The 19,026-nt window shown below is 41.7% G+C and overlaps 2 protein-coding genes across 2 annotated transcripts; both read right to left on the bottom strand.

Annotated features, from left to right (window-relative positions):
- Positions 1 to 2,602: 2,602 nt before the first annotated feature.
- Smok4al (sperm motility kinase 4A like) lies at positions 2,603 to 4,988 on the bottom strand. Its single transcript, XM_087574778.1, has one exon. The coding sequence runs from the start codon at positions 4,497 to 4,499 to the stop codon at positions 3,060 to 3,062; it is 1,440 nt and encodes a 479-aa protein (XP_087430904.1). The 5' UTR covers positions 4,500 to 4,988; the 3' UTR covers positions 2,603 to 3,059.
- Positions 4,989 to 16,573: 11,585 nt separating this feature from the next.
- Positions 16,574 to 18,945, bottom strand: Smok3al1 (sperm motility kinase 3A like 1). Its single transcript, XM_087574779.1, has one exon. It carries the CDS (start codon positions 18,468 to 18,470, stop codon positions 17,031 to 17,033), a length of 1,440 nt encoding a protein of 479 aa, XP_087430905.1. The 5' UTR covers positions 18,471 to 18,945; the 3' UTR covers positions 16,574 to 17,030.
- Between the last annotated feature and the right edge of the window lie 81 nt (positions 18,946 to 19,026).

The following is a 19,026-nucleotide window of genomic DNA, read 5'->3' as shown; positions in this document are numbered from 1 at the left end:
TCCATGTGAGACCAACTCTAGCACAGTAGCATGTACATCTATACTCCCATAGCTCCTTGCTGAAGTGGACAGCAGAAGCAAGAAAGAACTCCAAAAGAAAAGGCCAGCTAGCCTGACTTACACAGCACAGAAACCAGAGACACTGTTTCAACTAAGGTAGAAAGCGAGGCCTCACACCTGAGGGCACTGAAAGTATACACTGGGGGTGGCAATGGGGGGTGAGGGGTGAAAGGTGGAGGTGGAGGGGTGCACTCTGATTTTTTTAACTTACAGGTTTAATAGAACATAACCCACCAAAAACCAAGGATCATCTGTACTTCATAATGAGTAGGAGGGTTTTTTTTTAATGTATTAACCATATACAACCTTTACTGAATATGGGTTTAACAGAAACACAAGACATGGTGGACAGATAAGGCACATCCACTTCAACGCATAGACACCCTTTGCTCTACCCCTTCCTTCACTGTGAAATTTGGGGAGCTGGTAGGATCTTGAACACTCCTATGAAACCAAATGCTACCCAAAACCACAACAACTTAATCCCCAAGCCTCAATCAAGTGGGGTGTTTCATATGTAGATGCTCAACCCCCTGCCATTCATCCTGTGGGTATGAGGAGTAAGGCCTGTGAGACCCTGAATACACAGGTAAGAGTCAGAGAAATTAACATATTTCCAAGTGCTTCTGTGGGTGAAGAAAATATGCTCAAACAATTTGAGCAAATTCAGTATGATGAGGAAAAATACAACACAACCCACAAGTAGCATGTTACTGGATAATTGAGGGTCCCCCACTACCACCACTTCTGTACACCATAAGAAAAATAAATTAAAAAAAAAAGGTCAGAAGATTAAGGACCATTTTATTACAGTTTGAGAAATAAGACAGGCAAGCTAAGAACTCTAAGCAGCTTGGTGATAGGAGAAAGAACTGTGCCCTTTTGACTTTACATCCAAGACCGCATTGGATCAGTGCAAGCATGCTTAGGATTTTGGATGGCATTCAGAGAACATACAGAAAGGGTACCATGCCTTGCTGGGAGCCTCCCAGGCTGGAGCAGGTTGAAACAGGACACAGAGTAGGACACTGGTGTGGCTTTAAACACTGATGGTCTTAGGATATTCTAGCTCTCTAACTATACTGAATGCTGATGATAAAACCTTCTTGCTCATTCTGAGGGTTAAAAACCACTGGCTAAGGTGATTAATGTCTGTAGCCTAATAGTGGAAGACTAAGTAATGTAGCCTTTCTTCTACCTCTGCAGGAATTTCACAGCTTTAACGTTTAGCCTGCTGGTTCACATGAAGAGGGGACACTTTGAAAAAAGTGGGAAAGCAGAATGACCATGATGATCCTAAGTGGAACAAGGAAAGTTCTAAAAAGAGGGGGATATGGAGTATAATTCTAAGAAAGGCTAGGATAAGGAGAGTGTAAGAGAGAGAGAGAGAGAGAGAGAGAGAGAGAGAGAGAGAGGTGGGGGGGGGGGAGACTTTCTCCTTGTCCTCATTGTCCTCGGCAGTTATACATCTTTCAGTATACATGGTCATATGGTAAAAAATTCATCACAAGTTTACATGTAAATTCAAAACAAATTGATTAAGAATTTTACAACAGTGAATGTTTACATGCATATCCATCAGGAATAATTATCTGGCTAAACACTCATCACCTGTCTCAGTTCCACAGGTACATGGAGAGTTAAAAAGCATAACTAGGTTATTGGGAAGTTTTGTGCAGATAAACCCAATCAATATTTTATCTTCTGTCCTAAACACTTATAATAAATCATTAGTTCCCCTTTTGTGGCCTTTGGTTAATGGTTTTACAACCTCTTGCAATGTTCTCTGAGTAGTAGAATGCCTAGTTACTATGTAGAAACAATTAACTGGTGATACCTGGGAGACTGGCAGAGTTCTCATTGCAGTTTCTACTATCAGAAAGAACCTAATAGCAATCCCACTGTAAAAGAGCTTAATAGATATTGATATAGTTTTAGGAATTCTTATAGGATTCCTCATGGACTTTATCACCCAGTTCCCTGATAACTCTGATTTTAAGAAAAATAAGTATAACGGGCCTGCAAATCAAAATTTAATAGACCATATGAAAGTGGGTGGAGAGAGCAGGGTTACTATGAGGTTCATTATGGGAAAGTGACCTTTGTCTATATAGCATCCTCAAAAGAGTGGACGAATACCTAGTGATTGTTATATATGCTTAATGACAGGAAAAACATGTTTAAATGATTCTCTCATGGGCATTGCCTATAGGAGCAAATCTGTCTAGGTATTAGTCCACTCTTTTGAGGATGCTATATAAACAAATAGGTCACTTTCCCATAATGAACCTCAGAGTAACCCTGCTCTCTCCACCTACTTTCATATGGTATCTTAAATTTTGATTTGAGGGGCCATTATACTTATTGTTCTTAAAATTAGAGTTATCAGGGAACTGAGTGATGAAGTCCATGAGGATAATGGGTCACAAAAAATGACAGTGGCATCTTTACTGGTTCTATGGGGAAATTTCTTTGTCTTTCTTGTTAAGGTTTTGGGGTTATCAGAAAACTTTAACTTATAGACACATCACTTCTCCATATCTATCATTACATGTCATTCTACCTCTATCAACTTTATTCTAAAATTAGCATACAGTCTTTATGATAAATTCAATTGTAAAAGAGTAACAACAAATCTAAGAAACACTGTAATCTACGGATCATTGCAGTCCAGCAAGGAATAGTGCAGGGATTTTCCCCAGTCCAACAAGATACTGAACAGGCAGAACGGCAGCTGTCTTCAAACTCGCTTTCGGGCCATTGGCCTAGATGCTTTAGAAGACTGTTGTCTTGCCTATATCTTTAAGGAATGGAATTCGCATGAAGAGACTTGAGTCATTTGCTGTCTCTCTCCTGGATCTTCCCAGGCCTCTGGACTTTATGCGTGTGTCCCTCCCAGCAGTTCCTTGAGTCCACTCATGAATAATCCCCAACACCGTGACCCCATAATTCAGAGGACATCAGCACCTTTGGCTGGCCTCCGGCTTCTTGTCTTCCTCCTATGCCTCCATTTGGGGCACCACTCTGTTGTTCTTAAGTGGTATGCAGCAGCAGCAGCAGCAGCAGCAGCAGAGCTGTAATAAACTGGCCCCAATTCTCCCTGTCCACCTCTTCCAGCTCCTGTACGCACCTCGGATTGAGTCCATAGTTGAATTGTGCTGTCTTCTGTTGTTGACCCTCTCATCAGAAAAAATGATTATCCTCTTCTGTGGGCAGTGAGGTGGCATTATAGGCGCAGTTGCACTTCTTCTTAGCCTCTGCCCTCCATGTTCTTTGTCCTTGGAAGAGTCAGTTTTTGAGCTTAATGATAGAAAGGCTCGAATAGCTGGTCTATCAGTTGTCTGCTCTCGGTAGGAAGGGAAGCTTGTAGGATCTGTGAGAGTGGGGAAAGGTGTTAATCCTGGTTGCACTGGCTCAGGTTGGCTAGTGTGGTCATCCTGCTTGCCTGCCTGGCGTTTTAATAGGCCATAAGTCGCCATCGGTTCATTATACAGCTTATCGACTAAAGATTTCTGGACAACACATGGGTCAAAGCCCATATCTGCCATGGCTGCTATGATTGCAGGATCCAGGTGACTAGAGTCTATCTTATCACAGTGGCTTAAGAAACCTGCATTTCCTTGCTTAAGCCAAGGGTGTGTCATAATATCCTTTAGTGTTGGTCTTTCTGTAGGATTTACAGTAAGTAAATACCGGATAATCTCTCGAAGTTCTTTTGAAAGGTGCCGGGGAATAGCATATCGTCCCAGCAAAACTTGGTTTCCAAGCTCTTTAAGGGTGGTACCTACAAATGGCAGGTCCCCGGTCACCATGAAGTATAAAACAACGCCTATATTCCAAGTGTCCACTTTCGTTCCATCATATGGTTGGTTTAGGAAAAATTCCGGGGCACAAAATCGTAAGGCACCACAATGCTCAGAAAGCTTCATACCGGGTGTAACTAGGGCACCCAGACCAAAGTCTACAATTTTAACTTTTCCTGAGGCATCAACCATGATGTTGTCAGGCTTAAGATCTCTATGTACTATGCCTATGTCATGACAGTAACTCATGGCATGTACAATCTGAATGAATATTTTCCGGGCTAGGCCCTCATGTAAATGGCCTGATTTCTCAATCCAATCAAACAGCTCACGTCCATCGGCCAGTTCCAAGATCAGGAAGATGTTCTGTTCAGTTTCAATGATTTGGTGTAACGAAATGATGTTTGGATGGTTCATCTTCTTCAATATCCCCACTTCCGTTCTGATCGGATAGTATTGTGTTCTCTCCTTCAGCAGGACTTTTATCGCCACAGCTGTGCCCGTGAGTCTGTGGTGAGCCAATTTCACCTGGCCATAACTTCCTTGGCCTATGGTCCTCAAAATAACATACTGAGCCCCAAGAGTCTCATATGGGAGGGTGGGCCCTGCTGTCACCTCACCCTTTAGACCACACATCACTGGTATCAAGGCTACCCAGACAGGTAGGTAGGTAGGTAGGCAGGCAGGCAGGTAGGTAGGTAGAGAATAGGTAGGAGGTATGTAGGTACGTAGGTTGATGATAAGTAGGTAGGCAGGCAGGTAGGTAGGTAAATAGGTAGGTAAGTAGAGGATAGGTAGGTAAGTAGATAATAGGTAGGTATGTGGGTAGGTAGGTAGGTAGGTAAGAAGGTAGATGGATATAAAAATTAATAGGTAGAATTAAAATAATTTTAAAAAATTTAAAAAAACAAGCAAAATCAACCCTTTCACTAACATACACACCAAAAAGAAAAAATCAAAATAAAAAGCCAAACACTCAAAGCTAAACACACACAAACACACATACATACGAAGGTATAATAAGGTACACACACACACACACACACACGTTCACTATATATCAGTCAAATTACACAGGACACTTCACCTATCAGAACGCCTCTCAAAACACCCACAGAAAGTCAACCTGGTTTGTCCTCCCTTATATCTGTTGGTTCAGACGCTCTCACAATGGCCCTCCTGATGAGGTCACACAGACCAGTTACTATGGATACAGCTCATACCAAGAGAAAGCAGTCAAAGAGTCTTAGGTGTATCTTAGGTGTGCTTTCAAGACTAACATTTGAACTTTTAAAATGAAAGTTTCCACGTCCTTATGGTTTCAGGTTTGAACATCTAGAATGCCTCTTGCCCCTCCATTCACTACTACAGTTTCTTGCAGTTCTGGCTAGTTGGTTGCAAATCTTTGTTACCACTTAACTAATATAATAATATTGTTTATCACATGTAATAAAATTACCTATGAGGCTATTTATAAGACACCTTTATGGATTTTTAAATACATGTAATAAATATCACAACTTCTTCACAATCAATGCAGCAATTTGACATGATTTCCATTGTCTGTGTGGTAGCAGCATGGGAGTAGCTACCTTGACTACAACCACATGTTGCTGGGTGTTTCTAGTAAGCATTTGAAGCCCTGGAGTACAGTGTCAGCCAGATGAGTGAGGCATCTTGATCGTCAATACCCAGACTCCTCTTTAACTGACCTTTGGCCATGTTGAGAAGGGTGTGTTCTCCCCCTTGAGATACAAGGCTCTGTCTTGAAGATGCTCACCGTGTTGTTTCTGCCTGCGAATCATCTCTGCAGCCCTAGATCTGTCTCTTTGGTCTCATGGCTGCCTCTGCCATTGGTAGCTGGATTTTATATAATGAAATTGGGCAGTTATTTGGGTTTCGTCTGTTCTTTGTTACAGTGACTTGATCTAGTCCCCAAACCATCATACACTTCAAAGGTTCTTGTTGTGAAAAACCACATTTATATTTCTATGCCATTAAGTCTCGCCTTTGTCTCAAGAGTATATATTCTGTGTAGAGTGTATGGCTTTCCTGCGTCACTCTCTTTCTTCTTCTTTTTCTCCCCCCACCTCCCTTAGTCCCTCTCGTTCACCTAGACAATTCCATTTCACTTGTACCTGACTCATACATAGATAGTTTATGTGACTCTATAAGATTTAGGAACAACAGATGAGAAAAAAATATGCTAGGTTTGTCTCTCTGAGACTGAATCAACTTTGCTTAATGTGACTGTCTCCCGTTTCATCCGTTATCTGCAATGATATACCATGTTCTTCTTGAGCATTTTCCCATTATGTGTGTAGAACACATTTTCTATAATTTACTCTTCTGTTGTTGGACATCTGGGCACATTCCACACCTCAGCTGTTGAGAATAGCACTGTAATAACCATTGATGTACAAGTGTCTCTGTGGTATGTGGACTTTATAGTCTTTGGGATAAATGCCTGAAAGACAGCCGGGTCAGATGGAAGCAGTGTTCAGAGACATCTCTACCCTGGTTTAAATAGAGTTGGATACGTACGATCTTCCCTTTTGTCTGTAGCCTCATGAGCATTTGATGTTATTTCTTTTCTTATAGCTACCATTTTGACTGTGGTAAGGTATAATCTCAACGTGGTTTTCATTTGCATTTTAATGGCTAATGAGGTTGTAAATGTGTGCTGGTTGTCTATTCAAATTTCCTCTTTTGTGAACTGTCTGTTCATTGCATAAGCTCACTTGTTGACAATTCTCTCCTCTTAGTGCTTGGATATAGAACTGATCAAGAGTTTCCCTCTTTCTATAGGAGGTCTCTTCATGCTTTTAAATGTTTCTTTTGCTGTGCAGAAGCAAAGTTCCCTCTTCTAAGTATAGTCACTGATTTCTACCCATTCTGATACAATGTGACTACATCTTGGCTTAGTCATATTTGCAGAGACCTTGCTTAGAAACAAGGAAACAGTCAAAAGTTTCAAGGAGAAATTAATTTAGAGGCCACATTATGTCACACACAACACACACACACACACACACACACACACACACACACACACACATTTTATACTGCTCTAAGAGACTTTATTTTTTTATTCGTTAGAAATTTTTCTTACAATGGCAATACTAATAAAGGTAAACTCATCAGGAAGTGGGAGACACAAGATTAAGATATCCGTGATGCTTAAAATCTTAACAACTTGACTGTAGTGAGGCCCCCTAGGGGACTGGACAAGCACACTCCTGGGTGCATCTGTGGAAGTGTTTCCAATGATGGTTGACTTGTGGAACAGAAGCTAGGGAAGACCTGATTGTGGACAACACTGTCTAGCAAGCCATGGACTTAGATGAAAGAAAAATATGGAGGAGGAGGGAAGGGGAGGATGAAGTAGAAGAGGAGGAAGAGGAGGAGGAGGAGAGGGAGGAAGAGGAGGAAGAAGAGGAGAGGAAGAGGAAGAGGAAGAAGAGGAAACAAATGCCATAGGCAGCTCTCTGACACCATAAACCAAATTAAAATTTCCCACCTACGATATTGATTTGGTCATGTATTTTGTTACAATCAGTATAAATTCACAGTTTGAAGCTGAATATGTCCAGTTTGACTGAACTTAGCTAGAGGTAAAGGTCAGAAGTGAATCAAGGACTAGGTGGCCAGAAAGCAGAGAAGATACCCTGTTCCTTCCAATATGATTATCTTACCAGGAAAAGCATGGAAAGAGAGGAATAACTTACAAGGGCAAGGGTTGGAAGGCAACATGTATCACAGATCTTGCCTCCACCAGGAGATCTATGTGCTGTTTCTAAGGGTGTCCAATTACTCCAGAATTCAGTAAGACATTTCACTACTTCCTTGGGCAGCTTGCCACATGTAACAGCCTTCACATTTTTATATGCACGCATGGCTATGTGAGAACACTGGAAGAACCAACCCACACAGTGTTACAAAACCTAATTGTTAAAGCTCTTATTAGAAAGTTGAATGGGAATCAAAACCCAACCATAGGTAATCAGCTTCTATGCCTCCTTGATTACACTACTGTGGAATTCTTTTAGCTGTTAAGGAATTCCTAAACTGTAGACAACACTACAGCTATATACACAATGAGAGAGATTCAGAGACAAGGATGGCTGCACTTGATAATGGTACAGGTAACAGAGGGTCTCATAAAAGCAAGAGGAATTGGGAAAGTGTCACGGCCTCAACTCCTGTTTGTCTTAATTACTACCTTGACAGTCCAGTTCAGAAATAGAAAAGAAGCATCATTTTCTTGCCTAACCCCATAGTGATATTCCCCAAGAGGGAATCATCACTTTCAACATAAAAAAGAACATAATGCTTTACTTTCTTCTACTCATACATGTATTTGACCAGTAATAGTTGAACAGTGAAAGAAACTTACAATACTTTAATGTTTGGGTTTTTTGTTTGTTTGTTTGTTTAAAGAAACACCTAGTCCTTTGAAGGAGTATTTCTCCTGTGCATCACAGGCATTTGAATGTGTCCCTTTATAGTAAGTGCTCAAATATTGCTAAATGTTTTGAGACTACACTATACATATACATATACATGTATGCACATATTTACATATACATATATATATATATATATATGCCGCCTAAGATGAATTCAAATTTCCTATGTAGCTGAGGCTAACTTGAACTCCTTATCTTCTTGCCTTTACTTCTCCAGTAGAATTATAGGCATTGGCACCATATTCAAATTCCATACACTGTTTTATCTTTCAATTATCTTTGTAGTATCAACTTATTTGACCCATATAACTACTCATTCCATTATAACTATACCCATTTTAGAATCAAAAGGACTATAGTAGAGAAAGTGTGATGGTTTGCCCAATTATTGCCAACATTTGGAAATGGCTAACCTGAAATCTTGAGGTCTAACCCTCTTTTCTTTCTCCATGTTTCCTATCTACCACAGTATAAGTCCAAAGTCAATCTGTGACAGGCATACACTTCTGTAGACAGAGGAAGAAGTTGTCTTACAATACATTGATGAAAATTATATATTTGCTGTGTTTTGAAACTCCAAAAACTAAGTCTCTTCAGAGAGAAAAAAAATAATCACAGGTGTAAAGGAAAAAGAAATCTACCAAATATATAGTATAGGAAATCCCTTGCTCTATTGTGATTTAGATATAAAAGGACCTCCTTCAGACTCTGGTGCCTAAAGGTTCCCCACTGCAACACTAATAAGAGGTGGGGCTTTTAGTGTGTGATTAGATCTTGATGACTCTGTGCTCATCAATGGACTAATAAAATAATAAATCCATAATTTAGTGGAATGACTGGGAGGTGACAGAAACTTTCGAATGTGGGGCCTACTTGAAGGAATGAGGTAAACCCCATCCATCTCTCAGCCTCCTGTCTGCTATGGCATGATCCAATCTGCATTACCACACATGCTCCTCACTGTGAAGCTCCCCTTCCCCATGGACTCAGAATCAATGGAGTCAAGAGAGCATAAGCTGTTGTCCCTGAGACTGTGAGCAAAAACAAGCCTTTCATCTTCTGAATTGTTTTTTAAAAGAAAAAAATTCGGGTACTTTGTTACAGTGATGAGATGCTGACTCGACTACCTGCGCTGAAACAAGAACAGAAATGATAAATGTCTAGAATATCTTACGTAGTCATAGCAGGGATATCTGGACCAGTGGGTCTCAACCTAGGGTGGCAGCCAGCACAGTGATGGAAGGACTGTCGCAAGTTGCCCAGGGACAGAGGCCAGGGATGTATCTATGTATCCACAATGAACACAAAGCTGTTGCTTGATGCCTAGTAAATAATAATATTCAATAGAGTTAATGGTCACCCCAAGAATATTGCTTTCATACTGGCCATTCTGTCTATAGACATTAGCCAAAGCACACTCAGCGAGTTTCCAGGTGTGTGACAGTGAGTGGCTGGTAGATGGAGAACAAGGCCCCAAGGGAGTCCTCTCCTGGATGTTTATTCTATGAAATGTTGGCCTTGTATGATATAAGCATCAGTCATGGAAGAATGTCCAATCAGGTCCTTTGTCAAAGCTTCTTGGACCGTAAAGGAATAAGAACACTGGCAAACTTACCAATTATGATCTTGGAGGCAAAAATTGGCCTGTCCCTCATGGAAACCATAGGAGATACAAAGAAAATTCAGGATGACTCGAGCCCTTTTGTCGTTTTATGTTTGGATGTCTTATGTTCTGGAAAAGAGAGGGGGGAAGTTATGTTTACGGTAGAGAGCATCAGCTGCTTCCCCAGCAGCTGTGACTATTCCCTCTCTCTCTTCCTACGGAATGTTTGTAACGATGACCTGTGTGTTCCCTAGCTAGAAGTTAAATTTAACTCTAGGATACCGTGGCAGCTCCCTTGTCTGTGAATAGGTGGAAACGGGATACATTTTGGGGATACAACAGAGTTCAAAAGTCCAAAAGAGCCTCCTCGCTCCTGGTACCAACTTCAAGTCAGAGGTCTTATAACACCCTTGGCTGGCCACAGGGACTACCCAGGATATACAGAACTCCATGAACAGGAAGCAATGAACCCATGAACCAAAATGAACCTTTTCTTCCTCAAGTCAGTTACTTTAGGTGTCTTGTTACCACAGTATAGACAGGAGCCTGGGAAGCCTGTATGAAGTTCAGTGTTCTGACCTCCCTGTGTGACCATGAACAGTTTTTTCAATGGCTCTGAGCCCCCATTTCTTCATCTGAGACAGACTAAACAACGATGTACTTAATGGACAGTATTTGGGGAAATTGTTTGGGAAGGTTTGCCTTTGAGGAAAAGAAACCCAGTTAAATTATCCTGAGCAAGAAACAGGTGGTAGGTGGCGCATGAGTACATTATCTCAAGGCCTCATGGCAGTGCTGAGGTAAACAGCTTACCTGGGGTATTACAGGGTCCCTTTGGGAGGAGCTACCCCAGGCTTAGTGGAGGGATACTTCCCTAGTTCCAGCTTAAAGAATGGATTGTTCATATGGTGTGCATTGAGGAGTGTTCTGGAGTGAAGAGGTAAGGAGCAATACAAAACATACATAAGAATACTTTCTTCATAAGGGCAAAGTACATGTCCTGAAGTGGCCTTGAATTCATTCTATAGTTAAAGCAGATCTTCAGCAGACAGCGTCCCCTATCTTGGCTTAGCAAATAACCAGAATTACAGGTCTATAAGGAAACAAGCAAACAACAAGCCACAGCACTAGATTTTAATTTCTGCACTGCTCCCATTTCACAAACGAGTAACTGAAAAATGGATAGACGTGTTTTACTAATATACACATGCATAAAACACTACACAAAGTGAAGGGACAAAAATGGGTGAGTTTAAGGATTTTAAGAGATATGCTGAACACCTGAATTCCCAGGATTTCTTGATTTTTTTCCCGCATGGTCTTAATACCTAGACTAGAGAGGCTCATTTGAAGTAGTTCACTTGGATACATAGGAGAGACCACTTCCTGGACAAAAGAGTCACAGAAAGTCACTCTGGAGAAACTGGCTTTAAGTAGGTCATCTTAGAGCTAGAACACAACTCAATGCTACAGCATTTGCCTTAGCAATACACACATACACACACACACACACACACACAAACACAAACACACACACAGACACACGCACAAACACACACACACACAAACACAAACACACACACAGACACACACACAAACACACACATACACATGTACACACACAGACACACACACAAACACACACACACCAACACACACAAAAGACACACACAAATACACACACAAACACACACACACACACACACACACACAAGCTAATATCATTGTCCACATTTTGCAGGTCAGGAACCTAAGACTCTGAGAGGTTATCACTATCCAATGGATGCACAGCCTCTAATACTGGAGAGGGGTTTACAGTCTAGTCTTCTGACTTCAAATCTCAGATTCCAATCATTTTTTAAATAGTATGACATTTTGAAAAAGAAACATCCTCTTTCCTCTGTTGGTCCCTAGATATTGAGACACATAAAATCATGTATGACCTGGAAGTAGAAATGATAGTATGGCCAAGACAGAGATGGGAGACAGGAGAAGATTTGCCAGCACACAACCTACAGTTGTATAAAAGTTTATAGGAACCACTAAGTGTGCTAACAATGAAATTGACTGCAGGGAGCTGTTTGACCAGTTCAGTTTAGTTCTGGGCACAGGCAGAAACCAGCTGGTTTCTGCCGCTGATTGCTCCTATATAACTGTATCCAGAGGCACTATGCAGTTTCCTCTTGTGCCAGAGATGTGGGCAGAAGTGGTGGTCTGTGCTGGGGTCTCAGGATTGTCCACACTTCTGGGAGTTCAGCCCTCTCCCCAATGGAATTTGGTTACAGGGAGCTGTGGGATCTGCTCAGTTAAGTTCTGGGCACAGCCAGAAACCAGAAGTGTCCTGTCCCAGAGGACTTCTTCTACCTTTGTGTGTCCTAAGTCTACCAGGCAGGTAAATTGGACGAGAATAGTTTGTCTTACCTCTGCTCTCAGGTATGTTGGCACTCCTAGCAACTAGCTCTCTGGCTCTCAGCGCAGACAGAAACCTGAAGGGTCCTGCACCTTACTGCTCCTGGGATTCCTGTGCCCAGAGGGCACAGATGACACTAGGTGATTTCCTCTTGGGTCAGGAATGTGAGCAGAAAGTAATTGTCCCCTCTGAGTTCTCAGGAGTGCACTTCTGAGGGTCCAGCTCTCTCTTCCAAGGGATTAGCTGTCTCTGTCAGCTTTTCTAGGCTGGGCTCAGAGAAGAGCTGACCTTCAAACATTCTCCTACATCTCTTGTATTTTGAGGTATTTCCTTTTGTTCCCTCTGACTTGGCCCCATCGGTGAGGCACCATCTTCCTCACCATCTGCACAGAGAATCCCTCTGTACTTCTGCTCTTCTCCTTCCTTCCCTTGCCATAAAAAGTAAAGGCTTTCAGCAGAGATTTGCCATATTCTTGATGGATATATTGTGGCTTCATGGTAGCAATGTCTACTAGTTATATGTCCATCAAACTTTATGTCAGAATACCATCAATGGACAAAAACTTTAAAAAAATCAAAACATATTCCTGTGTTTATGTGTGAAATTTTCAAAGAACAAATAAAAATACATACTGTGTATGGCACTCCAATCCAAAAGGCAGAGAGCCTGGAATCTTTGCCTTCTATACAGAACTTCTTGGTAGAATCTGTGAGGGGCTTAGGGGCTCTCTTTCTTTTTCTTTCTTTCTTCCTTTCTTTTCCTTTCTTTCTTTCTCTCCTCTTCTTTTTCTCCTCCTCTTCCTCCTCTCTTCTCTCTCTCAACCTCTCTCTCTCTCTCTCAACCTCTCTCTCTCTCTCTCTCTTTCTCTCGCTCTCGCTCTCCCTCCCTCCCTCCCTCTGTGATTGAGTTGCCAGTAAGCTCAGGGAACGACTCCTCAGCCACCTAGCATGAGAGTTACAGTTGCACATCAGGGTACTCAGTTTTAAAATGGGTGCTGGGAATCAAATCTCGGGTACCAATGCTTATAAACTACTTTGCTAGCCCCTTCTGTTGTTGTTGCAGCTGCTGCTGTTTCTAGCCATTCAGTAGCTGATATGGAGTCTCTCAGTAGTCTCCAACTTACCATGGTTTAAGGTTTCTCAATTTCACAGATAACAGTGGAGCAAAAGCAATCTAGATTTAGGAGAAACCTTATTTCTTCTGATTTTTCCTCCATCCTAATATCATGATCCTCTTTTACCATAGTGAATGTTGGCTGTGCAGAATGACTGGGAATGTAGCTATGTTGTAGAGTGGTTGACTGGCATGCATGAATGCCTGAGTTCTGCAACATAAACAAGGTTGCAAGACTAGAAGGCCAATGTCATCATCAGCTACATAATGAGTTTGATGCAAACTTGGGATATATTGACACCGTCTCAAAGAAAAAGGAGGGGGGCAATGTGGTTGCTCAGTACAAAGCAATTGCTCTCTGAGAGCAATAATCTGAGTGAAAATCCACAGAATCCATGTGAGACCAACTCTAGCACAGTAGCATATACATCTATACTCCCATAGCTCCTTGCTGAAGTGGACAGCAGAAGCAAGAAAGAACTCCAAAAGAAAAGGCCGGCTAGCCTGACTTACACAGCACAGAAACCAGAGACACTGTTTCAACTAAGGTAGAAAGCGAGGCCTCACACCTGAGGGCACTGAAAGTATACACTGGGGGTGGCAATGGGGGGTGAGGGGTGAAAGGTGGAGGTGGAGGGGTGCACTCTGATTTTTTTAACTTACAGGTTTAATAGAACATAACCCACCAAAAACCAAGGATCATCTGTACTTCATAATGAGTAGGAGGGTTTTTTTTTAATGTATTAACCATATACAACCTATACTGAATATGGGTTTAACAGAAACACAAGACATGGTGGACAGATAAGGCACATCCACTTCAACGCATAGACACCCTTTGCTCTACCCCTTCCTTCACTGTGAAATTTGGGGAGCTGGTTGGATCTTGAACACTCCTATGAAACCAAATGCTACCCAAAACCACAACAACTTGGGGCTGGGGATTTAGCTCAGTGGTAGAGCGCTTACCTAGGAAGCGCAAGGCCCTGGGTTCAGTCCCCAGCTCCGAAAAAAAAAACCAAAAAAAAAAAAAAAAAAAACCACAACAACTTAACCCCAAGCCTCAATCAAGTGGGGTGTTTCATATGTAGATGCTCAACCCCCTGCCATTCATCCTGTGGGTATGAGGAGTAAGGCCTGTGAGACCCTGAATACACAGGTAAGAGTCAGAGAAATTAACATATTTCCAAGTGCTTCTGTGGGTGAAGAAAATATGCTCAAACAATTTGAGCAAATTCAGTATGATGAGGAAAAATACAACACAACCCACAAGTAGCATGTTACTGGATAATTGAGGGTCCCCCACTACCACCACTTCTGTACACCATAAGAAAAATAAATTTAAAAAAAAGGTCAGAAGATTAAGGACCATTTTATTACAGTTTGAGAAATGAGACAGGCAAGCTAAGAACTCTAAGCAGCTTGGTGATAGGAGAAAGAACTGTGCCCTTTTGACTTTACATCCAAGACCGCATTGGATCAGTGCAAGCATGCTTAGGATTTTGGATGGCATTCAGAGAACATACAGAAAGGGTACCATGCCTTGCTGGGAGCCTCCCAGGCTGGAGCAGGTTGAAACAGGACACAGAGTAGGACACTGGTGTGGCTTTAAACACTGATGGTCTTAGGATATTCTAGCTCTCTAACTATACTGAATGCTGATGATAAAACCTTCTTGCTCATTCTGAGGGTTAAAAACCACTGGCTAAGGTGATTAATGTCTGTAGCCTAATAGTGGAAGACTAAGTAATGTAGCCTTTCTTCTACCTCTGCAGGAATTTCACAGCTTTAACGTTTAGCCTGCTGGTTCACATGAAGAGGGGACACTTTGAAAAAAGTGGGAAAGCAGAATGACCATGATGATCCTAAGTGGAACAAGGAAAGTTCTAAAAAGAGGGGGATATGGAGTATAATTCTAAGAAAGGCTAGGATAAGGAGAATGTAAGAGAGAGAGAGAGAGAGAGAGAGAGAGAGAGAGAGAGAGAGAGAGAGAGAGAGAGAGACTTTCTCCTTGTCCTCATTGTCCTCGGCAGTTATACATCTTTCAGTATACATGGTCATATGGTAAAAAATTCATCACAAGTTTACATGTAAATTCAAAACAAATTGATTAAGAAGTTCACAACAGTGAATGTTTACATGCATATCCATCAGGAATAATTATCTGGCTAAACACTCATCACCTGTCTCAGTTCCACAGGTACATGGAGAGTTAAAAAGCAAAACTAGGTTATTGGGAAGTTTTGTGCAGATAAACCCAATCAATATTTTATCTTCTGTCCTAAACACTTATAATAAATCATTAGTTCCCCTTTTGTGGCCTTTGGTTAATGGTTTTACAACCTCTTGCAATGTTCTCTGAGTAGTAGAATGCCTAGTTACTATGTAGAAACAATTAACTGGTGATACCTGGGAGACTGGCAGAGTTCTCATTGCAGTTTCTACTATCAGAAAGAACCTAATAGCAATCCCACTGTAAAAGAGCTTAATAGATATTGATATAGTTTTAGGAATTCTTATAGGATTCCTCATGGACTTTATCACCCAGTTCCCTGATAACTCTGATTTTAAGAAAAATAAGTATAACGGGCCTGCAAATCAAAATTTAATAGACCATATGAAAGTGGGTGGAGAGAGCAGGGTTACTATGAGGTTCATTATGGGAAAGTGACCTTTGTCTATATAGCATCCTCAAAAGAGTGGACGAATACCTAGTGATTGTTATATATGCTTAATGACAGGAAAAACATGTTTAAATGATTCTCTCATGGGCATTGCCTATAGGAGCAAATCTGTCTAGGTATTAGTCCACTCTTTTGAGGATGCTATATAAACAAATAGGTCACTTTCCCATAATGAACCTCAGAGTAACCCTGCTCTCTCCACCTACTTTCATATGGTATCTTAAATTTTGATTTGAGGGGCCATTATACTTATTGTTCTTAAAATTAGAGTTATCAGGGAACTGAGTGATGAAGTCCATGAGGATAATGGGTCACAAAAAATGACAGTGGCATCTTTACTGGTTCTATGGGGAAATTTCTTTGTCTTTCTTGTTAAGGTTTTGGGGTTATCAGAAAACTTTAACTTATAGACACATCACTTCTCCATATCTATCATTACATGTCATTCTACCTCTATCAACTTTATTCTAAAATTAGCATACAGTCTTTATGATAAATTCAATTGTAAAAGAGTAACAACAAATCTAAGAAACACTGTAATCTACGGATCATTGCAGTCCAGCAAGGAATAGTGCAGGGATTTTCCCCAGTCCAACAAGATACTGAACAGGCAGAACGGCAGCTGTCTTCAAACTCGCTTTCGGGCCATTGGCCTAGATGCTTTAGAAGACTGTTGTCTTGCCTATATCTTTAAGGAATGGAATTCGCATGAAGAGACTTGAGTCATTTGCTGTCTCTCTCCTGGATCTTCCCAGGCCTCTGGACTTTATGCGTGTGTCCCTCCCAGCAGTTCCTTGAGTCCACTCATGAATAATCCCCAACACCGTGACCCCATAATTCAGAGGACATCAGCACCTTTGGCTGGCCTCCGGCTTCTTGTCTTCCTCCTATGCCTCCATTTGGGGCACCACTCTGTTGTTCTTAAGTGGTATGCAGCAGCAGCAGCAGCAGCAGCAGCAGAGCTGTAATAAACTGGCCCCAATTCTCCCTGTCCACCTCTTCCAGCTCCTGTACGCACCTCGGATTGAGTCCATAGTTGAATTGTGCTGTCTTCTGTTGTTGACCCTCTCATCAGAAAAAATGATTATCCTCTTCTGTGGGCAGTGAGGTGGCATTATAGGCGCAGTTGCACTTCTTCTTAGCCTCTGCCCTCCATGTTCTTTGTCCTTGGAAGAGTCAGTTTTTGAGCTTAATGATAGAAAGGCTCGAATAGCTGGTCTATCAGTTGTCTGCTCTCGGTAGGAAGGGAAGCTTGTAGGATCTGTGAGAGTGGGGAAAGGTGTTAATCCTGGTTGCACTGGCTCAGGTTGGCTAGTGTGGTCATCCTGCTTGCCTGCCTGGCGTTTTAATAGGCCATAAGTCGCCATCGGTTCATTATACAGCTTATCGACTAAAGATTTCTGGACAACACATGGGTCAAAGCCCATATCTGCCATGGCTGCTATGATTGCAGGATCCAGGTGACTAGAGTCTATCTTATCACAGTGGCTTAAGAAACCTGCATTTCCTTGCTTAAGCCAAGGGTGTGTCATAATATCCTTTAGTGTTGGTCTTTCTGTAGGATTTACAGTAAGTAAATACCGGATAATCTCTCGAAGTTCTTTTGAAAGGTGCCGGGGAATAGCATATCGTCCCAGCAAAACTTGGTTTCCAAGCTCTTTAAGGGTGGTACCTACAAATGGCAGGTCCCCGGTCACCATGAAGTATAAAACAACGCCTATATTCCAAGTGTCCACTTTCGTTCCATCATATGGTTGGTTTAGGAAAAATTCCGGGGCACAAAATCGTAAGGCACCACAATGCTCAGAAAGCTTCATACCGGGTGTAACTAGGGCACCCAGACCAAAGTCTACAATTTTAACTTTTCCTGAGGCATCAACCATGATGTTGTCAGGCTTAAGATCTCTATGTACTATGCCTATGTCATGACAGTAACTCATGGCATGTACAATCTGAATGAATATTTTCCGGGCTAGGCCCTCATGTAAATGGCCCGATTTCTCAATCCAATCAAACAGCTCACGTCCATCGGCCAGTTCCAAGATCAGGAAGATGTTCTGTTCAGTTTCAATGATTTGGTGTAACGAAATGATGTTTGGATGGTTCATCTTCTTCAATATCCCCACTTCCGTTCTGATCGGATAGTATTGTGTTCTCTCCTTCAGCAGGACTTTTATCGCCACAGCTGTGCCCGTGAGTCTGTGGTGAGCCAATTTCACCTGGCCATAACTTCCTTGGCCTATGGTCCTCAAAATAACATACTGAGCCCCAAGAGTCTCATATGGGAGGGTGGGCCCTGCTGTCACCTCACCCTTTAGACCACACATCACTGGTATCAAGGCTACCCAGACAGGTAGGTAGGTAGGTAGGCAGGCAGGCAGGTAGGTAGGTAGAGAATAGGTAGGAGGTATGTAGGTACGTAGGTTGATGATAAGTAGGTAGGCAGGCAGGTAGGTAGGTAAATAGGTAGGTAAGTAGAGGATAGGTAGGTAAGTAGATAATAGGTAGGTATGTGGGTAGGTAGGTAGGTAGGTAAGAAGGTAGATGGATATAAAAATTAATAGGTAGAATTAAAATAATTTTAAAAAATTTAAAAAAAACAAGCAAAATCAACCCTTTCACTAACATACACACCAAAAAGAAAAAATCAAAATAAAAAGCCAAACACTCAAAGCTAAACACACACAAACACACATACATACGAAGGTATAATAAGGTACACACACACACACACACACACGTTCACTATATATCAGTCAAATTACACAGGACACTTCACCTATCAGAACGCCTCTCAAAACACCCACAGAAAGTCAACCTGGTTTGTCCTCCCTTATATCTGTTGGTTCAGACGCTCTCACAATGGCCCTCCTGATGAGGTCA

This window comes from Rattus norvegicus, chromosome 10 (genome assembly GCF_021556685.1).
Source record: "Rattus norvegicus strain SHRSP/BbbUtx chromosome 10, alternate assembly SHRSP_T2T, whole genome shotgun sequence".
In the NCBI taxonomy this organism is placed as follows: Eukaryota; Metazoa; Chordata; class Mammalia; order Rodentia; family Muridae; genus Rattus; species Rattus norvegicus.
The sequence above is the reverse complement of the archived record's forward strand: the minus strand, read 5'-3'. Positions and strand labels throughout refer to the sequence as shown.

Coding starts and splice junctions, on each gene's coding strand:
- Smok4al (XM_087574778.1), bottom strand. CDS start 4,499: ATGTGTGGTCTAAAGGGTGAGGTGACAGCAGGGCCCACCCTCCCATAT.
- Smok3al1 (XM_087574779.1), bottom strand. CDS start 18,470: ATGTGTGGTCTAAAGGGTGAGGTGACAGCAGGGCCCACCCTCCCATAT.